We start from the raw sequence: 27180 nt of genomic DNA, 5'->3' as shown, positions 1-27180 counted from the left end.
ATAATGGATCGACAGACAGGCCGGCAGATAACCTTCGGTGACCTCTTCTTGCACGTGACTGTTACAGTATATATGTCACGTGGTCAAAATAAACTGCAATAAGATTTAGAAATCAGTCAAGGCCTGGCAGGGACATACGCATATTCGTCGAGGGAAAGGAGAGTGCATGGGTACATGTGCTGTCAGTTTGAGGGAATCGTGATGAGTATTCGAAGATGCAGTTTGACGACAAACAGGAATAGCGCCACAATATTGTTACTCTAAAACATGTGTGATATTATCTCAGTGCTACTTTGACAGGTAATGTTGATATAATTTCACGAGATCGTTGTGTACTATTTTACAGTTATTGTCACAGGCTCTAGAGTCAATGCAGGCAAACCGCTAGCCGCCACTGATACAATTTTATTGTATCAGTGACGGCTAGCGGTTCGCCCGCATTGACTCTAGAGCCTGTGGTTATTGTGGTTTCATTTTCCTGGAAATTTTTCACTCTGGCTACGATCATAGGAACCTTGCCATGAAATGATCAAATCACCTATCATCCATTCTTCACAGATGGAAGCCGAAGCGACAACGACAGCCCAGTTCAATTATTCATTCCGTTCACCGTTCAGGGTACGTGATGGAGGCTGTTACAATGCAATTTTGTAAGGCATTACCGCAATACCAGCTCCTCGTTTGTTTCATGTTCTTATATGCTAGTATTTTGATCTATAATTCAACGTAAACTGTGCAGGTAAACCATCGAGGTCACACGAACGGAAAGCGTACGGATCATGATTACATATGGCATAGACTCACTGATGAAGAAAAAGAAAGTTATACAAACCTTCAAGGTCACGCCTTCCAATTTTGTACTGCTAAGTGCTATGATAAGTTTCCACATAACTGCTGTCTATAGTTTCCAGAGAAAACGTTACACCATACATCATGCATGTATGATAGCGCGTCCCCAGCAGGTCACACATTCTATTGATTAACTCACAGTTAATCAGTCAAAAAGATGAGATTGTGCCTGCTCTGTTCACTTGCATCACCAAATTATTTGTTGATAATATATTCAAAATATTTTATGATTTGATATCAATCGAAAAAATGAAAAAAAAACACCCTAGGGATCAGTGCAAATATGCATTGTTTGAATTGTTGGAAACTGTGCCTTTTATTTGTACATTTATCTGTGATCACTCTCCCGCTGGAGGGAGTGTTGTTTTACAGCAGTTTTGAATTTTTGTCCTTCCCTGAAGCCCTAGCTTAGATAGTAGTGCACTAGTATTCTTGTTTTTCTTGCATTTACATCAGACCTTAGGTCTCCAGAGTCCTACGCTTTTGTTGCTGGATATAGTTTCAGTTCCTGACAATTCTGTAGTACGGGTTTTTCGAATGACTCATCTGTCATACCAATTCAAACAGTGCTGTAAACCTGGGCTGTAAACCTACTGACATACATGTACTTTGGAGAGGACTGCCAAATTCACTATTGTAAAGCTCTTCTATCCCCTGTCATATCCAGAATCCAGGATCATTTCAACATGAAGAGCGAAACATATCAGTCTTTCATAATATTGAATAGATTAAAAAAAATTATGAAAAAAATGAATAGATGGATGGACATGAAGGGGTAATTTTAAAGCAGCAAATTTAAACTACCCTTGCTGACATTTCATAATCATTGGAATAAAATATGGCCTTTTTGATGATCTTCATGTGACTTTTACAGTGTACTTTGGACCCTCAGTCATGAATGTGGATAACACTTTCAGGCACATCATAGTAGTCTGCTTTACAATAAAAAATATTTCTTATAATATATATATGCATGTATGATAGCGCATAATATATGCTACTAGCATGACTCCATTACTGTAAAATCAGTAAATAATCGCAATCATACCAATCCATAATCCAATGACAGTAGGTCAGAATTCGTAAGACATTAGTTGTAAACATAGACACTAAACAGCACAGAACAGACAGTAAATAGACGGTACACAAACAAAGTCATATTCATGAAAGAAAGATAAATGCTATTCCGCACTCTTGAAACGACCTGGTTTCTTCTTCTAGGTTTCTGTTGTCTTGATGTGACACAGCTGCAACACAACGCTATACACACCAATACTACTGTCCATATTGGTCACATGATTCTTCCTGGGAGTGCACTTGAAAATTCTGTCATGAACATGTATGGATGCATCATGGTGACAGATTCGAGATTCCCGCAGCCCTAATACTTTCAGTGACGTGTGTGACATTGACACCTATTGGTGCATCAACTGGGGAAATTAAAACGGAAATTTCTAATTTATTGGAGACAATATGGCGTCGCCAAGATTGGAATCACTTTGTTGCATAAACATCACTGACAAGGAACCGTTTATCGGGACCAAGGCCTACAACATTACCTGTGTCATAAGTTCTTCACTCAGTATCCTTGGTGCGGCATACATGCTGCTGCCTCGTCAAGTGCCCAACAATGCCAGAGTAAGACGAAATCTCGGATACGAGAGGCAAATGAAAATCATCAACTGGCTGACAGTTGCTGATGTGCTGGCATGTGTAGGTGAGTACAGTTTTCATAAAAAGGGGGTGTGTCATTTGAAGCTCATAGAATAAAGTTTTCACACTCTTTATTTAATTTTTTTATTAAAATTTAATTCTTACCCACAAAATTAACACAGGAATGGCAACCATTTTGAAATATGAAATATCGGTAAATTTAAGGTACTTTGTTTTCATAGTACCAGATTTGTGCGGTAATCTCTGATTTTTGTTCTTGATTTAATGGTTGGAAAGTTCCTTGAGGAAAGTTTGGGGAGTTTTCAGGTGCAATCACTACCTAAAGGTATGTTTCATCACGGTGGCACAAACCTCAAAGTAGGAATCAGTGCCTGCATGAAATTGCATTTAATGGGGAATAAATACAAACATAGGCCCTGAGAAAATGTTGAATTGGACTAGAACTCAGCGTGGGCTCTGTATTCCTCATTATTGCTGTTACTGCATTTTCTTATTTCCAATCTCATCAAAACACTTCCGTATTGAAGTCAAGAAGCTGATCTCAGAGCGTTATCTTTTTATAACACTGACTTCCCAATTTCAGTCTAGAAATATTATAGTAACATGGACATCTTGTTGAATGTACAAGTCAATGAAGAGTCTAATGCTGGTCATTTTCTCTTTTTTTGGAAAAGTCAATTTTCAATAGAATAGCGTCACCATGGCAATATATTGCGTGTAAAAAAAGATTTACACAAAATGTTATGCGAAATAATTGCCAAGAAAAGGCAAAATGTCAAAATGGGAAAAATTCTCTTTTCACATCATTATTATTACAATTGAACAAAGAACTCGAAACACTGGGCTTGGCGGTCCGAGGCAGGAACACCTCCTTTATTTAATGGTGACCTGCGACAGAAAAGGCCACAACTCTGAATCAAGTAACAAGTTACAACGTCTGAAACTGTGAAATGAGACTCCCTGAAAATAACATGTCTGGGAGGGTGGGAGGGAGTTTGACAGAGCTGTGAGTTGCAGGTGCATACAAACGATGACGGCTAACTCAACTGAGGAAAGTTAGATGCGCATGCTCTGACTAGTTACCGTAATTACTCCCTTTGAGGGCGCTCTCTGGCTCCCCTCAAACGGACACAATTACAATTGAACAAAGAACTCGAAACACTGGGCTTGGCGGTCCGAGGCAGGAACACCTCCTTTATTTAATGGTGACCTGCGACAGAAAAGGCCAAGGATGAAAGACTGCCAAGCCCACAAAACACTCATTTGGTTTATAGTAAGGTTGTGCAAAAACAGTCTGAACGGTATAAATGCTGGTTAACAAAGAACAAAAGCAAGTTTAGCATAGAGGCTAGACAAGTAGTAGTGTGAATCTGAGTCCTTAAGCATTGAATGACTTTAGGGAAAGGTTCAAACGGCGAGAAACTTCTAAACGTTGTGAAAATGGTATTTGAAGATACACAAGGTACGCCTGTGACTTCCAGTCCCCATGAATACGAACTAAATCCCCCGGTACCTTGGCAGAAAATGCAGCGGTAGCACCCCCTCTACGGAAACTGTGACCTGAATAAGATCGGGACGGGAGACCAGCGAGGGATAGGAGCTGATGGAGCTTGTTGGTAAAGGTGCGGTGTGTAAAAGTGATAAGGCCCCGACTACCAGCAGGATAAACAAAGGCTGGAGCGGACGGTGGGGCAGGGATGGCGGAAAACATGCGTTTCAAAGCTGTGGGAAGGCATAGCGGGCAACCCGGGAGGGACAAAATAGGGATGGAGTGAACCCTGTTACGTGTCTGGTTGGTTTTTGACCAGGTGATGCCTACAACAACCCCGATGTCGGTCAGTCGGAAATTCTGACGAGCCAGGTGTAGAGATGGGTCAAAGGTAGCCTGTGTTGGGGGAACCAAGTTTGACTTGCGAAGGAAGAGGTGAAATGCAGTCAGGAAAGCCGCCCATAGGGCGATATCTTTGGGGTCTGAAAAGTCTAACAACCTAAAAAGCGTACACAAAATGCGTGGGGTGATGGCGAGCTTACGACGCGGTATTTGAGGAAAACTGTGAGATATGCCTTGTAATGTTAAGCGGGGGAGAAACATGATGAACAGCCTGACCGTCAAACCCATTAAGCTCATGTAGCAGGCGGATTGCATTAAAATATTGCTTCAAAGTACTAACAGTCTTAACAGATTCTGACATGAACTGAATAAATAAACAAACGTTGCGTGGGGAGGCCGGTATAGCCTTCAAATTGTGAAAAACACAAAACAAAAGATATGTCTTCCATTGTGACCTTAAGTTCCGGAGAGTGCCCTTAGTGTAAGCTGCAGATATGGTGACACCTAACTTCTGGCCGATGGCAGCTAGTCCTTGGTTGGTTGCTTCTGATCGTGTTGAGAGGTAAAAACATTACCAATCGTGAGTGAAAGTAAAGAAATGATCGTTTACTTCTCTTTCTTGCAACATTTTATCCCCTTTCAACGCTGCAAATTGTTGGGAGATATTGTCATTGAGGTGCCATCGACTGAGCATGTCAGCCACCCTATTCGCGGAACCAGGGAGGTGAACAGCTTTAATTTGAAATTGGTGGCTGGCCGCGATAAACCAAATTTCCCTTATGCACTTTAGCATTGTTGGGTCCCTCGTACGACCGGCATTGATCACGTGTACAGAAGCTTCATTGTCGCACTGTATCGTCACGCGGCGACCTGTTAGTGCCTTCGCCCATATCTTGCATGCTACCATGACAGCTATCAACTCTAGACAGCTGATATGAAATTCGTGTTGCAGTATGTTAGGGGGAAATTGACAATGAAAATATTCGTCAAGAAAAGTGCCGCCAGCCCCTGTAAGACAGGCGTCTGTAGTGAGTAACTCATCCGGCGGGGACCAGTCTTCGACTGGAATCATTGTGATACCATTGAAGTCTTCAAGGTATGTTATCCACCACTTGATGTCTTTCTTCATCTCTACATTAACATGAAACCGATGATGGCTACGCCGGAGCTTGCGAAGGGTTTCCAATAGTCTAGACACAAACACTCGGCCGGGTCTTACACAGCCGGCCAAGAAAGCAAGTTTCCCTATTAAAGATTGAAGTTCTTGTTTGTTGGCGCGTTTCCTAGGTAACCATGTCGTCAAGTATGAAAGGGCCTCTACGACTTTACTTTCTGGCACACTGAGGGTCATGTCAATTGAGTTGAATTCTCGTCCAAGAAAGGTCATCACTGGGTTTGGTGGACATGCTTTTTCTGGTGATTCCTGCAAACCCAATTCCTCCAAAGTATTCCCTAAATCGACAAAAGCTTGCTCAGCCTTCTCCGGGTACTCCGCTCCTCCAAAGTCATCAAGATAGTTAACACAATCGCCCCCGGTTTCCTGCTTATATATGTGAGTCACGGCATTTGTTGTTCGCTGACAAGCTATGGAGGCTGTGCGGAGGCCAAACGGCATTTTGGAGTCGAAATATAAAAGATTTTTCCAAGTATAGCCTAGCAGAAAGTAATCGCGTGGGTCCGTAGGGATTTGACGATAAGCTCTTTTCAAGTCCCTTTTGAAAAGTAAACACCCTTGTCCTTTTTTTCTAACGATATCTGCAAGATCGTCTACGCCTGGGTATGTCAAAGAAAAGGGACCATCCAAATATCTGTCTTTCGGTATTCCGTCATTGACCGATTCACCTAATGGGAAACTCAAATCCACCACAACCCGCCTTTCTGTGGAATCCTTTTTTTCCACAGTCTGTAGAGGGGACAACATGATCTCTTTATCGAAAGGATTACAAAGGAAAGGACCCACTGTACCTCCCAACTGAACTTCCCTGAGAATGTATTTGTCGACGTGCTCTTCGTAAGTGTAAGCTGATTTATGGTTTGTATCAACGGGGCGTGGCATGGATGCGGCGGTATAATTCAAAGGCCAGCCATATTCAAGTAAGTCGCATACCTGCTGGTCGTGGTAGGTCCGCAATTTGCACGCCAAACGGGGATGCAGAGGTTGGAATGGACAGGTATTTTTAAGCCCTTATAGTTGGGTAATTGTGAATTGTAAACAGCAATATGATTTTGAACAAATTCATGGGCTGAAGGGGAAAGAGGAGGTGCTAAGCTGCAGTCGTTATCAGTATTATCGATCCCCGGTGTGAATATTTCTGCCTTAGGGTTAAGGGTTGATATGCCAGACGAAACAGACTCAAGTGTAGTATCTGAGATATAACCATCATCAACCTGGTCGGATATCATAGAATCGTTATCAAACGATTGTGTGCTTATGCTGGTGGAGGTACTTGTGTCAGATTGAGGCCTACCTCCTACGGTAACGTGAACATTGTTAGATTCACTGAAAATATGATCATTTTCTACATCAAGTTTATTGTCACAAATGCTGTCACTGTGTACGTTTTCTGTGACACTGCTGACATTTTCATTGATGTCGTAAGTGATATCTGTGGTATTGGGCACATCGACATTTGAATTCTTACAATGTGCGCTTTCTAATTCAGCATATTCATTGTTATTGCAGTCAGTTTGGGTACTTCGTTCAAACGTGTCAAAATTCAAAGTTTGCGTTTGTGAAATATTTGTGACATAATGTCTGTTGGACAGATTTGACGGTTTACATTCCGCAGTATTGTGATTTCTAACCTGAGTGATCTTTTCTTGTTGGTTTGCTTTTTCCGCTCTCACTTTGGGATCATTGTATGGGCACTTTGTCCTGGGATGACCTTCTGTCGATTTCCTGAATTTGTAACAGGCGCTGCATATATGTTTGTACTTGCAAGAGTTCCCATCGTTGCACTTTCCTTCTTGGTTGTACGCCCAGCAGTATTGGACAGAATCTCCAGTTGTAGTAGTCTTCGGTTTGTTCGTTCTCGATTGTCGCGTCTCGGCCGCTCTCGGGTATAAATACAGTTCTTTGAGGTCGTGTCCGTCGCTCTCCCATGTGCGACGACCGTACTCGATGTCTTGGAGAAAAGCGCCATGGTATTTGAGCACGGCGTCCCAAGGGTACACTGATGCGAATCGCATCAGCAGGTTTAAATGTTTTAAGCGGGTTTCTCTCTCCGTACTGGTCACGGCCTTACCAACCAAAATGGAAGTGAATCCCTCTACAAATTCGCTGATTGACATTGAAATCGTAGCTGATCTCACTGCCCGCGCCGAAAGGACGAGGTTGCGCAGACATGTGTGGCCATGAAACCGGAACGACGGCGCTGTCTTTCCTAGTCTGAAATCGTTGAGACTTACCGCGTTTTGGGCTGATGTTGGTACTACCATTCTCGAAGAAATCCGGTATGATTGAGTGCTGGGCGTCCTGCAAATCCTGTTGTAGTTGAGCGTCGGCATCGGCCATTTGACGCAGTTGAGTCATGTTTGTAGGGCTTTGACTCTCGGCCGCTTCGGTTTTGGCGCCTAAATGTAGCAACTTTGTAGCACTTGCCTCTGGTTGTGCGGGAGTGCGTTCGGTGCTGCTTGTAGTGGGTCTATGAGCCGCTATTTCTGCTCGTAGACTCTGGATTTCATCTTTCATACACTGAAATTCCGATAAAAATTCTGATGCTAAAGAACCTATGCCGGCCGCGGCCCCGGCAGATGTGGCACCGTAATGTTCTTCAGACTTGATTGCAGTTTTCCGTGGTCGCCCTCGCGGCTTTGCTCCTGAGCCCGACTTCTTGGCTGCGACGCTCATCATGGTTGAAGGTTGTAATGAAATTATTCGGCCAATGATGCAATAGCAATGTTTCAGTGGACTTCGAGTAAGTCTCCGTAGAGCTGAGACTAACTCATGCACAGGAAAAGTTTGACAGAGCTGTGAGTTGCAGGTGCATACAAACGATGACGGCTAACTCAACTGAGGAAAGTTAGATGCGCATGCTCTGACTAGTTACCGTAATTACTCCCTTTGAGGGCGCTCTCTGGCTCCCGTCAATCGGACACTATGATGTACTAGCATTTGATGAGCAGCATAGTGAAATGGGACATTCTGATTGGAAGTGAATTACAACTTCCCTGGTTACTGATATTTTGCATTTGTTTACTCACAAACAATGTGAAGTGGTTAATTGTTTGTTCAATTGTCATTCATTCAGAAATTATTCAAAAAAATTAGAATCCATAAAAAATATGCTGAAACTTTTGTTGTAATGATCTGGTTATTTGTGTCTTTAGTCATTGAATTTTCCAACCTAACAAATGTTTAAATATATCACGTCTGCATACTAAGGTTATGTTCACACAAACATGTCCAGAGTTACATTGATTAAATTTTTTCAATTTTCTTAAAGCTGATACCGGTAATATTCACTAATTAAAAACTATGATATCTCATGAGTTTATGCATTATGATTATCTCATAGCAAAAATAGATTTATTTATAAAAAAAATATTAGTTTTTTTTTATAACCATGTATTTTCTTAGAAAAATTTGACGATTAATATAGAAACCACCTCCAAGCTTAGCAATTCGGATCTGAATAGAAATTTCAGTTTAGGAAAAAATATGCCTTTTTCATCAAAACCTGTACTTTCTGAGAACACCAAGTGATTGATATAAACTGAAATGAAGAAATCAAATGTCGATGGTTTCTTTTAAATAAGTACATGGAAGCCGTTGTATTCATACCAAAGCTGGACGCAACATGCTTCACATATGGTATTTGTTGTTAGAATACTCTGAGATTATTTTTGAAGATGTGTAACCCGTTCAACTCCAATTTCCTGTAAATATGTCAATTGATAACAATGGGTGTGAGCCAAACCATGGTGATGAAACCTAGGGTTACCGGTAATAACATGTGAGTGGGTGTGTGAGTGACTCCATGGGCATTCCCTGACAGGTGAAGAGCCGGTAGATTATTGACAAAGCCCATCAAAAGCGAAAGAAGGGTCATGTGTTGTACCATACATTGTGATCTCATTCCTAAAATAATCTGCAGTTTTAATGTTGTGAAATTATAAAATTTAGTTGTTTTGTGAAGTTCAGAGATCAGTTTTTCCCTATAAACCCAAGTTGGGGTATTACCCTATGAAAGTGAAGGCGTCAGCCTTTCCGGAATTGATTTTCCAGGAAAGGAGGAACTTGATCATACAAGCTTTCTCTCGCAAGGCATACTTTAAAACATGGAGGAGTGAAAATGAAAGATACTTAATTTTCACTTCTTTTTTAAATTAAAATGCCAAATGCAAAATGCCCAAAGTATCCAAAAAGGAGGCTTTAGAGCACTTGCTCTGAAAAACTGCTATTGGCCATCTTTTTAATTTTAGAAAACACAAAATTGATGTAAAGAAAGTGATGCATTTGACTCATTTTGGGATCATGTTGTATTCTATCAAACAGATATCCTGAATTAACCCTTTCAGTGCCAAAGTCATTTTTTGTCGCCTTTACAAAATATTAGCCTAGTCAGTGTTTTTCAGATTTCCACCAAAATTTTGATTAAAAGCTGTAGCCAATGAAATGTCATGTCAAAATTATCAAAAGATTTTAGAAAAATTCGTAAAAATTGTTAAAATGTTGAAGTAAAATTTCGGTGGGAAAAATAACAGCACTTATAGGGTTAATGAAAATTAAGAGTCCTTTTATGCTTACTCCTACTTTATAATAGGATCAGAAAGTTGTGTGATCAAAATCCTCCTTTCCTAGCAAATGGATTCCATGAATAGTTAAAAGCTTTCAGTTTCCCAGAGTATTTAATACCTTAAAGTTGATAAAAGGTAGAAATTTAATGAAAAAAAATGAATCAATCTGACATGAAAAACTGAGTTCTGTACTCTACTGAACAGCCTAATAATATCATTATTTATATCATGATTATAATTGTGAATGTTTGTTAAAGATTTAATCGGAGATCGCAACAACTTTGAAAAAAATCATGTTATGGAAAATAAGATTTACAGAAATAACTAGAAAAGAAATACTGTACTGCCAACTTACTTCCTTTTTATGTTTAGAAAGTGAGAAATTTATTCAAGATACTATACATTTGATATTGGATATGAAAAGCATTTGATACCTGCTGTTGTTGGAGCCTGATGTTTTCGCTGTACAAATATCAGTTCAAATATTTGTAGTGAATGTGCAACCTATCAAACCATTGACAATTCATATTTCCCATGATTTTGCTGTATATTCTAAATTAAAACAGTCGTTAATCTAGCTATTAGCTGGTGTAAATATTTTTTTTTTCATTTACCAATAATTAATGAGTTTCTTAGATAGTTTTGGTTTAATACTGTAGGGATCCAAATCAAAGCTTTCTTCTAGATAAAAGTTTGTTGACCCTTAAGCCGGACCTTGAAAACCTGAGAAATACTATTCAGTATATCTAATACTGGCAGCTTAACAGAACAGTATTTATTTTGTTCAAAGGGTGTAAGTAAACATGTTTTAACTCAATGATAATCTCTGAATATTCATAAACCAGGCATCAATGGCACTGTAGTGAGTGAAATATATTCAATCTTGTAAATTGTACTGAGTAAAATATATTCAATCTTGTAAATTGTACTGAGTAAAATATATTCAATCTTGTAAATTGTACTGAGTGAAATATATTCAATCTTGTAAATTGTACTGAGTAAAATATATTCAATCTTGTAAATTGTACTGAGTAAAATATATTCAATCTTGTAAATTGTACTGTGTAAAATATATTCAATCTTGTAAATTGTACTGAGTAAAATATATTCAATCTTGTAAATTGTACTGTGTAAAATATATTCAATCTTGTAAATTGTACTGAGTAAAATATATTCAATCTTGTAAAAACGTATTCAGTTGTTTTATTAATTAAGGGTGTTAACAAAGATGTTATAAAAAGGAAACTGAATTCATCCAATTTTTGTGGCAGTGAGTTTTCACATCCATGGAAACTTTTCCTGACAAAGAAACTAAAAAAATGGTGGGATTGCAGATGCTTTTGAAATTTAATATTTATATTCATTATTTAATTGTAGCTTTATCTTTATAGCTTTAAAAATTTTTTAGAGCTGACGATAGATATTTGAATGAAATAAGCATTTTGTAAAACCAGGGTATTTGGAATAACTGTCATACTAGTATTTTGAGAGGAGGCAAATCAATTCTAAAAAGCTGGCTTCTTTTGTTTTGGCCAACTTTTTAATAGCGCTTTAAATATTTGGAGCTGGAAAACATGGAAATAGACTCCAACATTATGCATTCTATACGTGGTTGGGCATAATTCATGGATTACAAGAATTCTGAAGGAAGATATTAATATGGCACTATTTGACGCTAAAAATGAAAGTGAAAGTGATTAATTTTTCCAATGTTTCTTAAAATTTGAATCAATGTAAAACAAAAATAATCATTTCAAATATATGTTAAAAGTATTATATAGTTTATCTTTCATAAGTATATTTTGACCATCTCTTAGACACAAATATGACAACATTGCAAATATTGAAAACAATTTACAAGTTTTATTTCAGATTCATTTTCCATACAAAGCTTGGTAAAGTTCAATAGAATTGAAACCATGATATTCTGATGAAAAGTTAGAGATCATATATTAAAAAATTCCTTCAGAGATTTCTACTCAGATTGTACCTTTTTGTCACTGGGAGATTGAAACTATCACACACTTATGTTATGAATGTAAGTAGCAAAGAGATTTGTGTCTGACATTAGTGAGACCTAGGGCACATGTGTCAATTCACTGACAGCAATATTGTGTCACCAAAACAAATTTTGTTAGGAGATCCCACTTGACCTGAATTTTTTGAATTTTTCATCATTGGTTGCTAAGAGACTTATTTTTACAAGTAGATGTGAAAGAAAGTCGCAACTTTTTTGGCTGAGGTAGGGGGCTTTGCCACACACCATGGACCTAAATTCATCATGCCTCCCTTGTTTTGGGGGGGTAAGCTAGAGGGGCCGCACCTCCGCGCCTCGGTCCCGAATGGAGTGGTTACGGTGCCACTATATACTACTGTACTTACTTTCAGGGAGTTTTACTCGCAACATTGAGGAAGCAGCAGCTATTTTCAAAAAGAAACTTGATAAATAAAAAAAAATGGGGAGCCTTTTCACAAATGCTTACTTTTAATTAAAGTGTGTTATATTACAATAATTTCCAGCCCATTGTATCAGCTTTTTGAGTTTTGTAAACTTTCTCTTTACCGCGATAAAGTATGAAAAAAGAAACTGATTTCATCATTATAATACCGCTAATGATATTTGGAGACCTGGTACCACACTATGTATGCTAAGCAGCGGTTCATATGATATATTTACTGTGAATGACACATTATTAATGTCCTATTGATAATGCACTCTTTGCAGGGATTCTTGTCCGGTCCAGTGCATGGTTAATTGATTTTCCAAACTTCAAAAAGATACCCTTGGCTCCGGCAACTGAACCCGGTGACAGGTGGTTCTGTGCTGTGACTGGGGTAAGTATAGCAATGAATAGTAATGACACTGAAGTTTCATAATTAGTATGCAAAAAATAAGTATTTGTCCCAAAGTTTTCGCAAGGCTTTTGAATATTATGTGGACAGGAGTGACAAAGTTAGCATTTATGTTTACCTCAGATATTATAACTGACACTATCAAAATCTCATGTTGACAAATCTTACAACATACTGCAGCAAATAAACACATCAGGTTCAGGAAAGCAACTTTATCTGAATTTTTCTGAGCAGAAGCCAATATTGCTCATGCAAAATGCTATATTTATTGACAAACTCACCATCAGCGCACTATTTCAAAGGATACTCCTCTAACGATAGAACCATTTTTCCCGCTAGCTAATAGAATCCCCATTATTCAATATAGAAAAGTTGTAAGATGACAATTTTTATCTCCGTTGTGTTCACGCAATTGAGAAAGTCAACCAACTAGGAATTGAAGTTTTGGCAGCAACAAAATTTTGTAGTTTTAATTTTGATACATTGATTTTCCATGAGTTGTTTGTTGTGATATTCGACTCTTTTTCCTGTGTTCACAGAAGTTTCACATGAAAATATGGTGAATTAGCTTTTTGTGAAAAATTCATCAATAAAGGAATGAAAACTAACGATATGTCAAGAAATAAGTCATCTCAAGCTATCCATTAAAAAACAAAGATTGCTTGAATTTAAGGCTTATCACCAACATTTCCAGAGATTTGTGCAGCAATTGCTCAAAGCATGTCTCCTTGGAACACCATTTAAAATAGAAAATATCTAAATGCAGGAGTTTATATAGAACATTGGACATTGGCATAGTAAGTAACCGAGGGTATGTCTCTAAACTATGGAGCAAGGAAACAACAGATTTGAAAAATAATGAACACTTGATGTAGTGTCAAGTTTACACCTTTTCTTTGTTTTTTCGTAATTTTCACTCTTTCCTCCATAGCATGAATTCCAGTTGCACAATCCATTTCCGTATACTTTTCAGTGGTATTGAACTCAGTCCAGTGAAATAGGAGAAGATGAACTGAGGCAAAAGACATCCTCCACCTTTTTGCTTCATTCATTGTATATGCCACAAAATACCAGGCTTTGTGAAACTTTTATGCATCTTTCTTGCAGGCTTGGATCCAGTATTTCTATATTACTACCTATTTCTGGACCTTCTGTTTTGCTGTTGACGTTTTCCTGTTAACCAGAAAGAAACCAAGGTGAGAGTTTCTACAGTGAATGTTCAGACAACAGTGGTAGGAGTATGCGGCCGCACGTCAAAAATCCAGGGCCTATTTAGGACCTAAAATCCTGTTATTTTAGGTCTCCATTTTAAAACTATGACCTTTGACCTGGATCAAAATTTGCAAAATGTTGAACAGTAAAAACCAAGCATTTGCGTGACCGGGTTATCAGCAAATCCTACTGCATTTATGTTCATGATGGCCAAGCCATGATTTGCCAAAAAAATTTCTGGAAATGCTTAAAATTTGGGTGAGGAACATATCTTTTACTCCAACCAAATTTTGTCCAGCTTCTGAAAATAATCAGTTATCACCAGTTACAGACTGACCAGTGTTTTTTAAATTCAGAACCACAAGAAGCCAAGCCGTTCATCCGTAAAGAACTTACTTATGTGGCCATGGCCGAGCTGTCATTTAATACTAGAAGAAGAGCCATTTTGTTTGGATGTTTTCTATTGGCCAAGAATCTTCTATATGTGAAATTCTGACCAATCAGTCAGTGACGATGTTTTAAAACCAAGTTGACATTTACTTTAGCAACCCCATTTTAGATCCAGGTTTATAGTGGAATGAATACTTCCATTTTAGACCAATTAGCTTAAATACCTACCCTTATCAGGTGGCACATATATTTATTGGCAAGTGAAAATATGACTTCATTTCAGTCTAATGTGGCTTTATCATGTGGTATCTTGGATGGTATCAGCATCATTCTGTCTTGATGGTCTCATTCCGCTCTATTATCCATCATTGACCAGGTAAGATGGCAATTTTATGCTTTTTAATAAAAATATAACAAATTTCTGAACATTGCTTTTTATCAATTTCGTAATATTTATAAAGTCAGTTGTTTGTTTTTTGTCTTGAAACGTGCTAAAAGAAGTGTGGACAAAACATACTCATTGAAAGTGAAACTCACTCAGATGAGCTTCAAACCTCCTCCCCGTCCCCTAGATGAAAGTTTGGTAAGTCTACAAAAATCCAATCATGAAATAACAATTTAAATTAGCTTCCATAATGTGATACTGTACAACTTGTACATTTTATAATAAAAAACATCATGGCATGGAATGGTTATCAGAAAGTGACACTCCTGTGTACTTCAAGGGACTATTTGATTTGTAGAAATTTGACCAAAGTTTGATGCTTCATATTACAGATGTGAGCGTAATCCAATTAACCTGATTCCACATTACGTTGCCACTTTGCTGCCAATTGTCATGGTGATGATATGTAATCCCATCTTGTATATCCTGTCCGCAAGAAGAGGTGAGTTTCTCTCAGCAGACTGATCATCAGATCATACTTTCTCCTTTGTAATTTTCAGTGAGATGGGTGGACCTAGATCGACAGAAATGGGTGTGACAGGATGAATGATATGAGAGCTTACAGCTTTGAATAGTTGTGTACACTGTTGTCCCAGTAATGCCATGTTTTGTACGTTATGAACCTCAAGATTGAAGGCTACCTAGCAAGTGAAACATTTAAACTGCAGGCTTCATTGGCACAAGGACTGTCGACAATCTTGGATAAAGCTTGTCCCTGGGTGATGCAACTCACATAATAAGCCACAAAAGCTATAATATTATATTATATCGTGTTACCATGTCCCATTCTGATTGGACGAGAGCTAACTCCACCGATGCTAAAATACTGTAACAGTTTTAGCAGTGCTGAAATGGACCCCTAAACCAGCATAGAGGCTGAATGTGGAAACCAATAAAGGGGAGGGCAGTTAGCTTGCAGGGAAATGTTTGGGGCAGTAAATAAATAAAATACAAATAAAGAAAGGGTTAATTTAATAATTAGTATTTTGCAAACTCAGGTGTAGAATTTTTCATCTTAGTTAAGAAATGCCTCACTGTACTTTTGGCGCTTTGCCATACTTGCACTGTCACTTTTTGTCGTCTGCTTCACTGTACATAGTACGTGTGTTGTTGTTGGATACTGTGCGTATGTATTGTCAACATAATCCAAATGTATAAAAATGCTTGGTCTCAGGCGCTGAATTTCTGACATTTATGCTCTCTCAGATGTCTATTTGCAGAATTTGACGAGAATACTCCAATAAGACGACATGCAGAGACACAAAAGTTGACATAATATGATAGCAATAACCACCACCATAGTCGGATACACACTGGATTTTGGTATAAGCTCCATATAGCACTTGCCTATTTCGCAAATTGTACCAGAATCTTGTGTATACCCACCTACGGCAGGGGTTATGTTTGGTCAGAAAGTCTTGTTCAAACAGTGTAATGATCGACCAAGCTCATTCAGTGCACACCGAGCCATCAAGTTTATAAATAACAAATTTTTTTTGTGTTTCAATTTTGTTTTGACAGTGTCTGGGTTACTTACAGTGACATCGGGTCGATACACTGATCAAGAACGGCATGTGGTCAAACAAATCAAGGAGAAGTTTGCTTTGATTATCACTGTCTTTTACGTCTGGTAAGGAGTTGTCATCAGTTCAGAAGTACATGTCAATTTTAGTCGTAAGATTTTCTGTCCACTTAAATGGGTTTTTTTCATATGTAAATCCATGTTTTTGCAGCTCAATCCATGGTCCTTGCCTTATGGTTATTCATTAAATAAATGATAGACAAAAGAATAATGCTATAAGTTCAGGAAGTTGCGTGTTCATTTAACTTTTAATCAAATAAAGTAGCAAGAAAAATACATTGGTCAGAAATCATTACAGCATTGTGATCATATTACTGACACAAAATGAAGAAATACTGGTATATCCAGCAAAAGTCTATCATGTTTTTCATTTAGTCAAATTTTATTATGCAGTGAATGAGTGCATTGTATGCAAAAGTCATCGCTACCAAACTAAATTTGAATGTAATGAGTCGTTAGTTCCCAATTTTGTAATTATAAATTGGCCTTCTATTCACCAAGAAAACACAGTCTGCTGACAATCACTCATTATGACTTCAGTTCTAAATCACTGTACATACATTCTGATACAGTGATTCCAAGTATCAGCTACGACCACCCTGGAGGGTACATCATCTGTCAGTGCTAAACCGGTTGGATTCTGGAGCCCATCCCTATCACTGTCAATACGACAAACAAACTTACCACCACTCTCAAACTTCAGGAGACAGCTGGGGTATGCCGTAACATAGACATATTCATCATTTTCAATGGAAATTCCTCCTGGGTACCTTACCTGACCATCCCCACTCTGACAATCAAAGAAATACAAGAACTTGTCATCTGAACTAAAAACCTGGACACGCTGGTTATTGTAGTCTGCAACAAATGCCCTTCCAGTACTTCCAATGACTACTCCCCAGGGCCCATTGAATTCCCCGTGACCTTTACCCTCTGACCCAAATGACCTAAGGTATTGACCGTGTTTTGTGTAAACCCTGACACAATGTCCACCCCAGTCTGTTACATAGACGTTTCCATTTACAGGGCAAATAGCAATACTGTATGAATCATATAGCTCAGTTTGTCCGAAGCATCTGATGACATGTCCATTTTCATCACTGACAACTACTTGTTGATTGTTGATATCTAAGCTAAAGCATGTATCATCATTCGATACCGCCAAATCACGTGGTGTGAAAGGCTTGTCAAACTGTTTGAAATTCAATGCTTTCTTAAATCTTCCCTCTCTGGTGGTTATCTGTAATCTGTTGTTGAAAGTGTCTGCAGTGATAATGTCTTGGTCTTTATTAATTGCCACACCCCAAGGATAGCTGTACTGTCCCCAAGCACCAGAGTCTCCTCTGCAAATGGTCTTCACCAATCCTTTAATGACAGGCATGATGAAAGGACTGCCTGGTATCGGCTGATCTTCTATTGCCATGGTCACTTGATAACTACCATCTAAGTGCCCAAGCACTGTAACTCTGTATGTACCATCTCTGTTGTCTGATACATCTATGTCTTCCCATGATGCATCAGGTTTTCGTAGCGTGGCTCTCACCCCATGTTTTGAGACTATCTGTTTTCCTGCTGAATCTCTGGTTGTGATCAGGAGGTCTGCAGAGTCTCCTTTCAACACTTGTTTAGGAACGTTTGCAACTGTACACTTTGAGATATCGATTACAGGTTGTGATTCCACTAATCCCAGAATTCCATGCTCCCTTACCTCATCATTTGGTGTGAACACTATGTCCTGATGTCCTGTTGTTGGCAAAGCTTCTGTGGTATTTACTAGCTGCGCGATGCGATTGCTAACATCACTCTTTGTGGAGAGGAGTTGAGCAGCATTCCCATGATGCATCAGTGTTTCTACATAATTGCATGCGCCCATAATGTTACCATGTTTAAGTTCCAACTCATCAATGTCAGCAGCAGCTCTTTTTATGTTCAGCTTGTATTTGAATTTTAGCTCCTCTATCAGTCTCTGCTCTTCTATCTTTATTTTCTCGATGATTTCCTCTGCTTTCATTCTCACCTTCTGCTCTTCATTGCTAAACTGCTGTATGAGATCACTGTGTATCTGCTTGGCCAGAGTTTTATTCATTTCGGCTTCCTGTTCTTTCACTTTCAGTTTGTCAACCATGGCTTTCAGGTCTGTCAGATACTCATCTGCTGCATCTTTCAAGTCCCTGTGTACATGTTCTGGTATGCGGTGCTTGACTATGGTGCAGTTTGTACAGACAGGTACCTGACAGGTTTCACAGTAGAACTCAATTTTGTTCTCAGGATGGACATTGCAATGTTCTACAGTTTGTAGTGTATCCGAACTGGTTGACCTTGCTGTTTCGTACTCTCCAAGAGTCATCAGTTGATGTGTTCGGGTGACTGGCAGATTTTTATGGACCTTAGTACAGCTCTTGCAAAGATTATTGTTGCACTCTATACATCTGTGAGTGGCTGTGTTTTCCTGGCAACCTTCACACTTGATCTCTACAGCTCCCTGTATAGAATCCAATCGTTCCTTGAATATCTCAATCAGATTGCGCATAAAGAAGTTGCCTTTTATCGCTGGCACTCCTCCAACAGGAAGTTGATACAGCTGTCTACATTCTGGACAGTCTACCGATTCAGCCTTCCCAACCAGTTTGACTAAACACTGCTCACAGAATGTGTGCAGACATGGTAAAATTTTTGGAGACTTGAACTGCTCCAGACAGATGGTACAACATAGGAAATCTTCACCAATATTTTCCAAAACTTTACGTTCAGAAGCAGCTGCCATTATGCATATACGTGTATGTGCCTTTGTCAATATCATCAATCAAGCCCCTCAACATGATATTAAAAATACTGTAACTCATCATCATGTAAACCATGAAATCATTCAGTTTTAAGCCTAAGGAATGCCATATTAACACTATACACCAAACTAGGGAGTTCTCCGAGACCTACTTTTTTATCAGAAAATCTGCTTTTTGTGAGCTAACAATGAAGCTCAAAGGTTAGTTACAGTGAGATATTGAATAATGAATACCAGTACGTGCTGCAGTCTGTTAATATACAATTACCAAAATTTTGAAATTAGTCTGATGGTCATCAGACATGTTCAGGTCTAATGGCTTTATTTCCAATTTCAATTCTGCTCAAATAAAAGACTCCACCTTCAGAGTTCTCAATCATGTGATCATATGAACTCACTGTCTGTGTCATATTAGAAAAGGTGTTTTGAAGTGGAAATGTGTTTGACCCTTTGTTTAAAAAATTTGACACAATGGCTCTTTAACCAACCAAAAATTTCAGGTCAATTAATTATATCCACAGTTGATCTCTACAAAAGTATTTCAAGAGATCTCAGGCTATCATATAATCAACATATTAGTGCCAAATTGAAGGGTTTTGATATGTGAGGTCATGTAAAATTTTTTTTACAGTCTCCTGACTTCTGTGTGATAAGACTGAAGTGCATTCATGTGACCCAATCCTAGGTCACATGAATGCACTTGACCTTTCCTGTCCAGAAACTTATATGTACACCCCTATACATTTTGATGGATATTAAAGTTGAAAACCAAACCAAGGTTAAGAAAATACTTTGTGATGTGATGTTTATCAGTTTTATCAGTTCACTGTTCTGCGGTTATCTATTTTTGTTTTTCAATATATATACGGTATATATAGCGATTATCGGACAAATGGTTCGTATATTAATGTGCCAAGGTATCAAAGAAGAAGGACAGTTGCAGCAAAAATTACATGGGCCTCAGAGAATATTAATTCAAAACCCACTACTCAAATCATCTACGTACTTTCACTATGAAAAGTGCAAAAACAGGGAGTACAGAACTTTCCAAACACATATGGAATCTAATGAACAACAATATGCAAAATTCACCTAGCTGGTCTGTTTTATGCCATGCTGTACTGCATACTCTTGTAGGATGCAAACAAATTCCTTAAGACTCAAAATAATTTGTCTGCAACTAATGCAATGAAGAGATGTAACCTTTGACAGAAAAACTGTATATCATCAATGCTGACAAGTCTAACCTGATAAACAAACGTTAGGAGCTCATCTCCACATGTTGCCATGAGAACAGATGCTGTTTTGCCAACTGTCATGCCCCTATTCCAGAAATTCAACCATCCATGACACTATGTGGAAACATGCCTAATGCAAACAAGAACACGCATATTTAAACACGCGCAGAATAACAGAAGCAAAGCAATGAAACCATTCGTCTGATGATCGCTATAGAGGAACCATATGTAGTGTGAAACTCTTAGGAACACCTTAGTCGTATCATCAATTTTTACCATAAATTGCTCAGCCATACAGGTATTTAGCATTGTTTTACATGGTGAAGATTTCCAAACTTTATAGGATATATATATATATATATATATTTATATATAATCCCATGGTATTTTTCTCTGTTTGACGTCATCGTATACGAGTGTTTTTCGCGGAGCCGTACAACTTCGAGCCGAAGGCGAGAAGTTGTGCAGCTCCGCGAAAAACACGAGTATACGATGACGTCAAACAGAGAAAAATTCCATGGGATTATATATTTATCACATGAACAATCTTCTTATTTTTCTTTGATGTGGATGGATCAAAATTATTGTAACAAATTGCATGATTTTTATCGCGATTTTGTGGTTTATTTACGCGGATTACTTACATTTAATGAGTAAAGCGGTCCGTCACCCAGGAGATGTGCAAATGTTTACAGGTATACTTTCATTCATAAATCCCATTAAGCTAAAAATTTGATACATGGAATGGTATCTCCACCAATCAGACATACGGATTCGGTCACGTGCGCGTGTCAATCATTGTCTCGCGCTGGAGCGATGCCAAGGCAAGTCTGCCATCGGCGGACATAGCTTTCACCGCGCTGGCGACGGATAACGATAGTATTTTGAGTTATTTAGAATATTTACAATTATATTTATAAAGCGAATGCAACGGCACGATCGAAACAGTAGTGATCATTCTTAGAGATGCTGTGGCTTTTAAAATATCACAAGTTTATGGCCTTGGCGAGCCCGAAAGTTTCAGATCGATGACACAGTACACACACAGTGTACGCTAGGCCTACAGTGGGCACTGCGCGTCACCGCCTCCGCGCCGGTGGCCATCTCAGTCGTCAATGTTTTCGTCATACGGACTTTGATATTTGCTGTGACACATATATCCCCCGTAGGTACTTCCCAATTTTGTCACTTGACGGGAACTCTGTTCTGTTGTGAGTGTTGTCTGAGTCAACTTTCGAAATGCATCGGATTCTACAGCGCTGCACTGCAGAGTTTACGCTACAGGTCGACAGCTAAGGTTTGATTCCGATCGAGAAACAACGGAATAATTTGTGTGATGAAGGAAATTTATCGTTGTTCGTCGATATTTGTGCCTTCTATGACGCTTTCCCGAAGTTTATACGGAATTCATTCATTAAGTTGAACTTTCGTTGAGGTGTGTCTTTCGAGTTTATCGCCAACCGGGATCGCCAGGTACGACTTCGCTTGGCGATCGCCAGGTGTAGTACGACGCGACGACGTCCACGTCCACATTGAGCCTTGCGACTGGAGCCGTGACGTTACTGAGCCAAACGATTGACGGTATCCTCATTCGATTCTTTGGGATAGCTAAAGCTTTAGCGACTCGAAATTTCGTTGGGCATGCCTTCTATGTTTCCGTATCTGGATTTGTCGGGTCACCTTTTTGTCAAAATGTCATGAGAGCACGGTATCGATCACGACAAATCGGTCTGTGTCGCGACGTGCACGTACGAACGGTACCATTGCAGGAAAAAAGTTCCGGTTGATGACGTACAACAGCAGTAATATGGATTTCTTATCCGTGCTGGTGTACGTCACACAGGTGGAGATACGGGCCAGTTCATGTGATAAATATATATATATATATATATATATATATATATATATATATATATATATATATATATATATATATATATATATATATATATATATATATATATATATATATATATATATATATATATATATATATATATATATATGCCTGCACACCACTGAATAGAACTATATAATTGAATATATATAAACATCTGTGAATGAATGAATTGTGAATTAAGTGAACACAGCTTTCATTTTCAATCAAAATCGAGGTTAAAAAACAGCACCCAAAGCGGCAAAAGTTTGAATTTTTTTCGTTTTTTATTACAAACGCTTACAGCAAAGGTGAGTCAATATCAATCGCACAAATGTGCATCAATTTTGAAGCACATTGCCACAATGTGATGCACATGTTTTTTAAAACATGTGTATTCTGTTTTGATTAACAGTTGGGCCCCCAATGTTGTGAATGGCATTTTGATATTGACATGCAGCGCTGGTGAATTCAGTGGCGGTATGGTCGCCATGGATGTTATGATGGTGAGTACACTTAAATTCAGCATCTTTGAATATTGTATTTGTCAGCTGTTTGATTTTAGAAGTCATTTTGTTCTATTCAAAAACTTAAAACTTAAAAATGCCGGAAAAGGTGTAAATAAATGTTAGTGATAGAAAAAGATACAGAAAGTGTCACATTGTTTTTCATAAAAATTGATTATATGCTAATGAGGTAGTGGCTGATCTATCTGACACATGCTGCACACCTTGATCATATCATACATAGTACCATAGTATGCCGGGTCATATCATTTCAATTCAGTGAATTATTGACGTTTTGTAATTCATTCTTCCGTAAGGTTGAATTATGCCTCCTTTTGGACATTTTTCAGATACACAAATTTTTAAAATCAAAATTAAAAATAAATTAAAGCTTTCCTGTCTCTTCCTTGACTCATTATTGAGGGTAAGCCTGTGGAATGAATTAAGTTTCCACATTGTCTTAAACCTCTTGTGAAATAAACTTTTAACAAAATTTCCTTCAGCACAGACTTATTCACTAGGAATAATTGTGTTCATTTTGAATTTGAAATATTGGTAAATTTTCAGTAATTTGTTTGAACTAAAACATTGTGACCCCTGATTTTTTTCTTGATACGTAGAAGAGATCAATTTAAAGTTTCCTTGAGGAAAGTTTGAGCAAAACTTTAAAAGTTTTCTGTTTCAAGATATCTATTACTTGGGTGCATTAACACAAAAAACCACCAAGTTGAACAATATTTGCCCTTTACTTGTCAGAATTTATGGTGGTAGGAGTATGCTATGGTCTTGGTTTATGGTATAGTATGGCACAAGCAAAATTTTCAAGCTGTTATATTTTTCGACAGGGTATTTTGAATCCTCTGCAAGCATTCTTCAATTCGCTGATCTACCGTGGATGTGTGGGATGTACAAATCTCAGACTTGCAATCACAAGTGAGAGAGACATTCAAACGCCAGCGCAGCCAAATGAGCAGGATGGTGATGAAGAGTCACCCCTGTTGGGACGAGCCAGACAGTTGAAAAGTGAGAAGTGAAAGGTCACGTCAAAGAGAAAGAATCAGATGCAGATTCGTGGACGCTAAGACAGGTCTCTTTCAGAAATCTTTGTGACTTAATGAGCAACAACAGTAATTCAAAAATCATTCTGTTTCAGCTCATTTGGTAAGTGTCGTCACTGTGTCATGGCAGTCTTCAATTTCTCAAAGAAAGAACAAATTTGCTGTATGATGTCTCATAAACCTTGCTATGCAAAATACAGCTTTACTCATATTACTGGTATTAAGCATATACAGCGGTATATTGACAGCAAATATTCATTTCATACGGACATCTTCAAGTGAATATTTACTGGTAGGTGCAGTTTATGAATTTTCTAAGAGGCTGTCATCGGTTTGTTTGTCTGTTCAGTTCATTTACATTAATGTACTTTACCTTTTTATATGTTACAGTTCACTAGCGGACTTTCTGCTAGTTTTTTTTGGAAGAAACCCAACCATAGTTTTAAAATTTATGTGAACAGGGTATAGCACCGTAACCAATGTGAATTTTTAACTGAGATTTTGCATCAATTTTTGAATTACAAGGTAAATGTAAGATATTAGTGATTAGGAAATTTAGAAGGAAGTGCTCAAGATACAACAAGACTCTCTTTAAATGTGATTCTGACCTCAGCAGTATACCCTGTATACGGGTAGAGCATTTCAACCCATTGTACATGCATGAAGCAGATGTTTACACTGCCTTTTATCTCAGTCGTGAATACTATGATAATGCATGTGTTGAAAGAGAAGGGAAAATTTTACAGAACGATTAATAAAGATCAATAAATTTATATAGTGTATATGTGAATTGATAAAGTTATATTGTGTAAATGTGACGTCTTTCAATGTGCATTGTTGATATATTTATCTGTCATGTAGGATATAGACATAACAGTTTATGTATCGTGGCATGAAACTTTCATTCAGGTTGATTTTAGAGGGCAAAAAGAAGTATGGAACTAAAGTATGGAACATTAAGTTGCCTTTGGATTTGAGCAAGAGAATCCCTAGCCTGTTTTACATCTGGGGCAAAGCCCTGGAAGGCAGAGTTTTGAATTGCAAATAAAAAGGATTTCCACCTATAATAAATTATGTAAAAACTCTCAAAAATCTCATATGTATCCTGATAGTTTCATATGTAAACTTTTCCTTAACCTTTGAGTGCTGTAATTTTTCCCACCAAAATTTTAGTGCAACATTTGACCAATTTTTATGAATTTTCTGTATTTTTTTTATAATTTTGAACCAAATGGTCATCGCATTTTATCAGTTGCAGTTTCTTATCAAAATTTTGGCAGAATTCTTAACAAAACTGACTGAGATATATTTTTTAAAGGCGACAAAAATTGACTTTGGCACTCAAAGGTTTAAGTCATTTAGAATGATATGTATAGTATAATATGTGAAAATACTTTACCACAGTAAATATGTTTCATGTTCACGGGTGGTTTAACAAGTGATAAGTGTACATATTTATTAATAGTCTTTAGTTGTCAGCCATTAACCTACAGCTTCAACCTAGAGAAGGAAATCCCTCATTAAGCAAGAGTCATCCATATACCAGCAATTTAGTTTATCACATGCCATGATATCACATTTGGTATACATACTGTTTTCCTAATATCGGATATACCACATTACACGTTACTGAAGGTCAGATTGTCAACATGTATATATATAAGTTTTCTTTATGATAGAAACTTCAGTTCAAAGATGGTAATCAGGAATTAGAAGAAGTGTAAATTATACATTTGTCTCTGTCGTGACCCTATACACTATATCCCTGTTATTCTTTTGTTATGGTGAAGCACAAATGCACATTATTGGTCATATGGTAATTAGCCAATGTAGCAATTTATTGTAAACAGGCTAACTGCCATGCCTGGGTATCTCACTGTCATAGTTTACTATCAAAACAGAGTGACATATGTCACTGAGAACACCAGGATAGATTAAAATCCTGTAAATGGCAATTTTTTTTCAAATAATATGGAGGATAAAAATTAATTGTGTCAAATTCTGGAGTAAATTTGAACAATGCATTTTGCCTCCAAACTTCCTAAAATAAGTGAAAACTTTTTTCAGTGAAAGGTAAAATTAGTAAAACTTTTCCCGTAACCTTCTACATAATGTAAGCAACATGCATGCTATGGCGGTGCAATCGTGATGATTTTTTTTCGATTTTGGCCAGTTGGGATTTCATTATATGAGATAGGTATTATGATGGCTAGAAAGAAACTATATCCTAAAAATTATACAATGAAATATTTTCAGTAGAAAGTGAAGGGTAGGCTGATGGCTTGAGGCAGGACCATTCCTAATTCTTCTGTAGGTGAGTGTTGGTGTGCCCTATAAAGGACAGATATTCCAGTCTATGTCCATTGAGTGCCAAAGATACTGGCCTACAAACCTTACACAAAAGCTTCCTCACATATATTTTGTTTACTGTAACTTTATGAACATGGCTTCTAAGCCGTCAAAAAGTAAATATTAGCTAACTATTCAGGCGACAAAAAATACCACTTTACAAGGGAAATTTGCAGCAAATGAAAAGAAAGCTTTAGAATTTTTGTAGATTACGAAATTTCATTTCAAATATGGATCATTGATAAAAACTAATCAAAGCAGTAATAGATTTTAAGGTCCAGATTTCAGTGTGTTTCACTATTCTGTTGACCCATGACCTCAGTAGTACAGTTTACTCTCTGACAGGAAGCAGCTATCTGGGTTGTTTTCATATATCAAAAGTTTTCTCAATAGCTTTTAAAGCTCTTTGTTTACCAATTAGGCTTTTAAAAAAATATTTATTTCATAGTTTTATTGAAAAATAAATTATTTCAAGTCAACAGATGTGCCTGTTAGAATTTTATCTTTTATTTCAGCTGTTGAATCGCATGAGTGAAGTGTGATGCATAGTAAGGTGACGTGTGCGATTTTTGGAAAATTCCCAATATTTGGATAGGAGAGGGAGGTAGATATAGAGGCTGGTTTCATTTCTACCTTTCACATTTGTGATCAGGAAGCAAGGAAGATGAACTTCATTCCATGCACTTACTACAAAGTGTCCGTCCCTACTCTAGCTTTTGAATTTGTATAATTAGTCTTCAAGACAAGAATCAGTCCGATTGTGTATTTCCCTGACATGAACTCAAATGGGGAAAAA

General features: G+C 37.8%; 1 protein-coding gene across 2 annotated transcripts; it reads left to right on the top strand.

Moving 5' to 3' along the window:
- Positions 1-20: 20 nt before the first annotated feature.
- LOC139145196 (G-protein coupled receptor 143-like) lies at positions 21-26863 on the top strand. 2 transcript variants are annotated; one of them, XM_070716192.1, is made up of 10 exons: positions 98-300; positions 559-618; positions 2071-2566; positions 12819-12928; positions 14054-14142; positions 14832-14924; positions 15326-15435; positions 16515-16623; positions 22887-22977; positions 23823-26863. In XM_070716192.1, exons 3-10 carry the CDS (start codon positions 2323-2325, stop codon positions 24009-24011), a joined length of 1035 nt encoding a protein of 344 aa, XP_070572293.1. In that variant the 5' UTR covers positions 98-300; positions 559-618; positions 2071-2322; the 3' UTR covers positions 24012-26863. The 2 variants fall into 2 exon arrangements, with proteins under 2 accessions (XP_070572292.1, XP_070572293.1); XM_070716191.1 differs by lacking the exon at positions 559-618 and having other exon boundaries at positions 21-300.
- The last annotated feature ends 317 nt before the right edge of the window (positions 26864-27180 follow it).

This window comes from Ptychodera flava, chromosome 12, assembly GCF_041260155.1.
Source record: "Ptychodera flava strain L36383 chromosome 12, AS_Pfla_20210202, whole genome shotgun sequence".
NCBI lineage: Eukaryota > Metazoa > Hemichordata > Enteropneusta > Ptychoderidae > Ptychodera > Ptychodera flava.
This window is presented reverse-complemented; position numbering and strand designations above follow the sequence as displayed.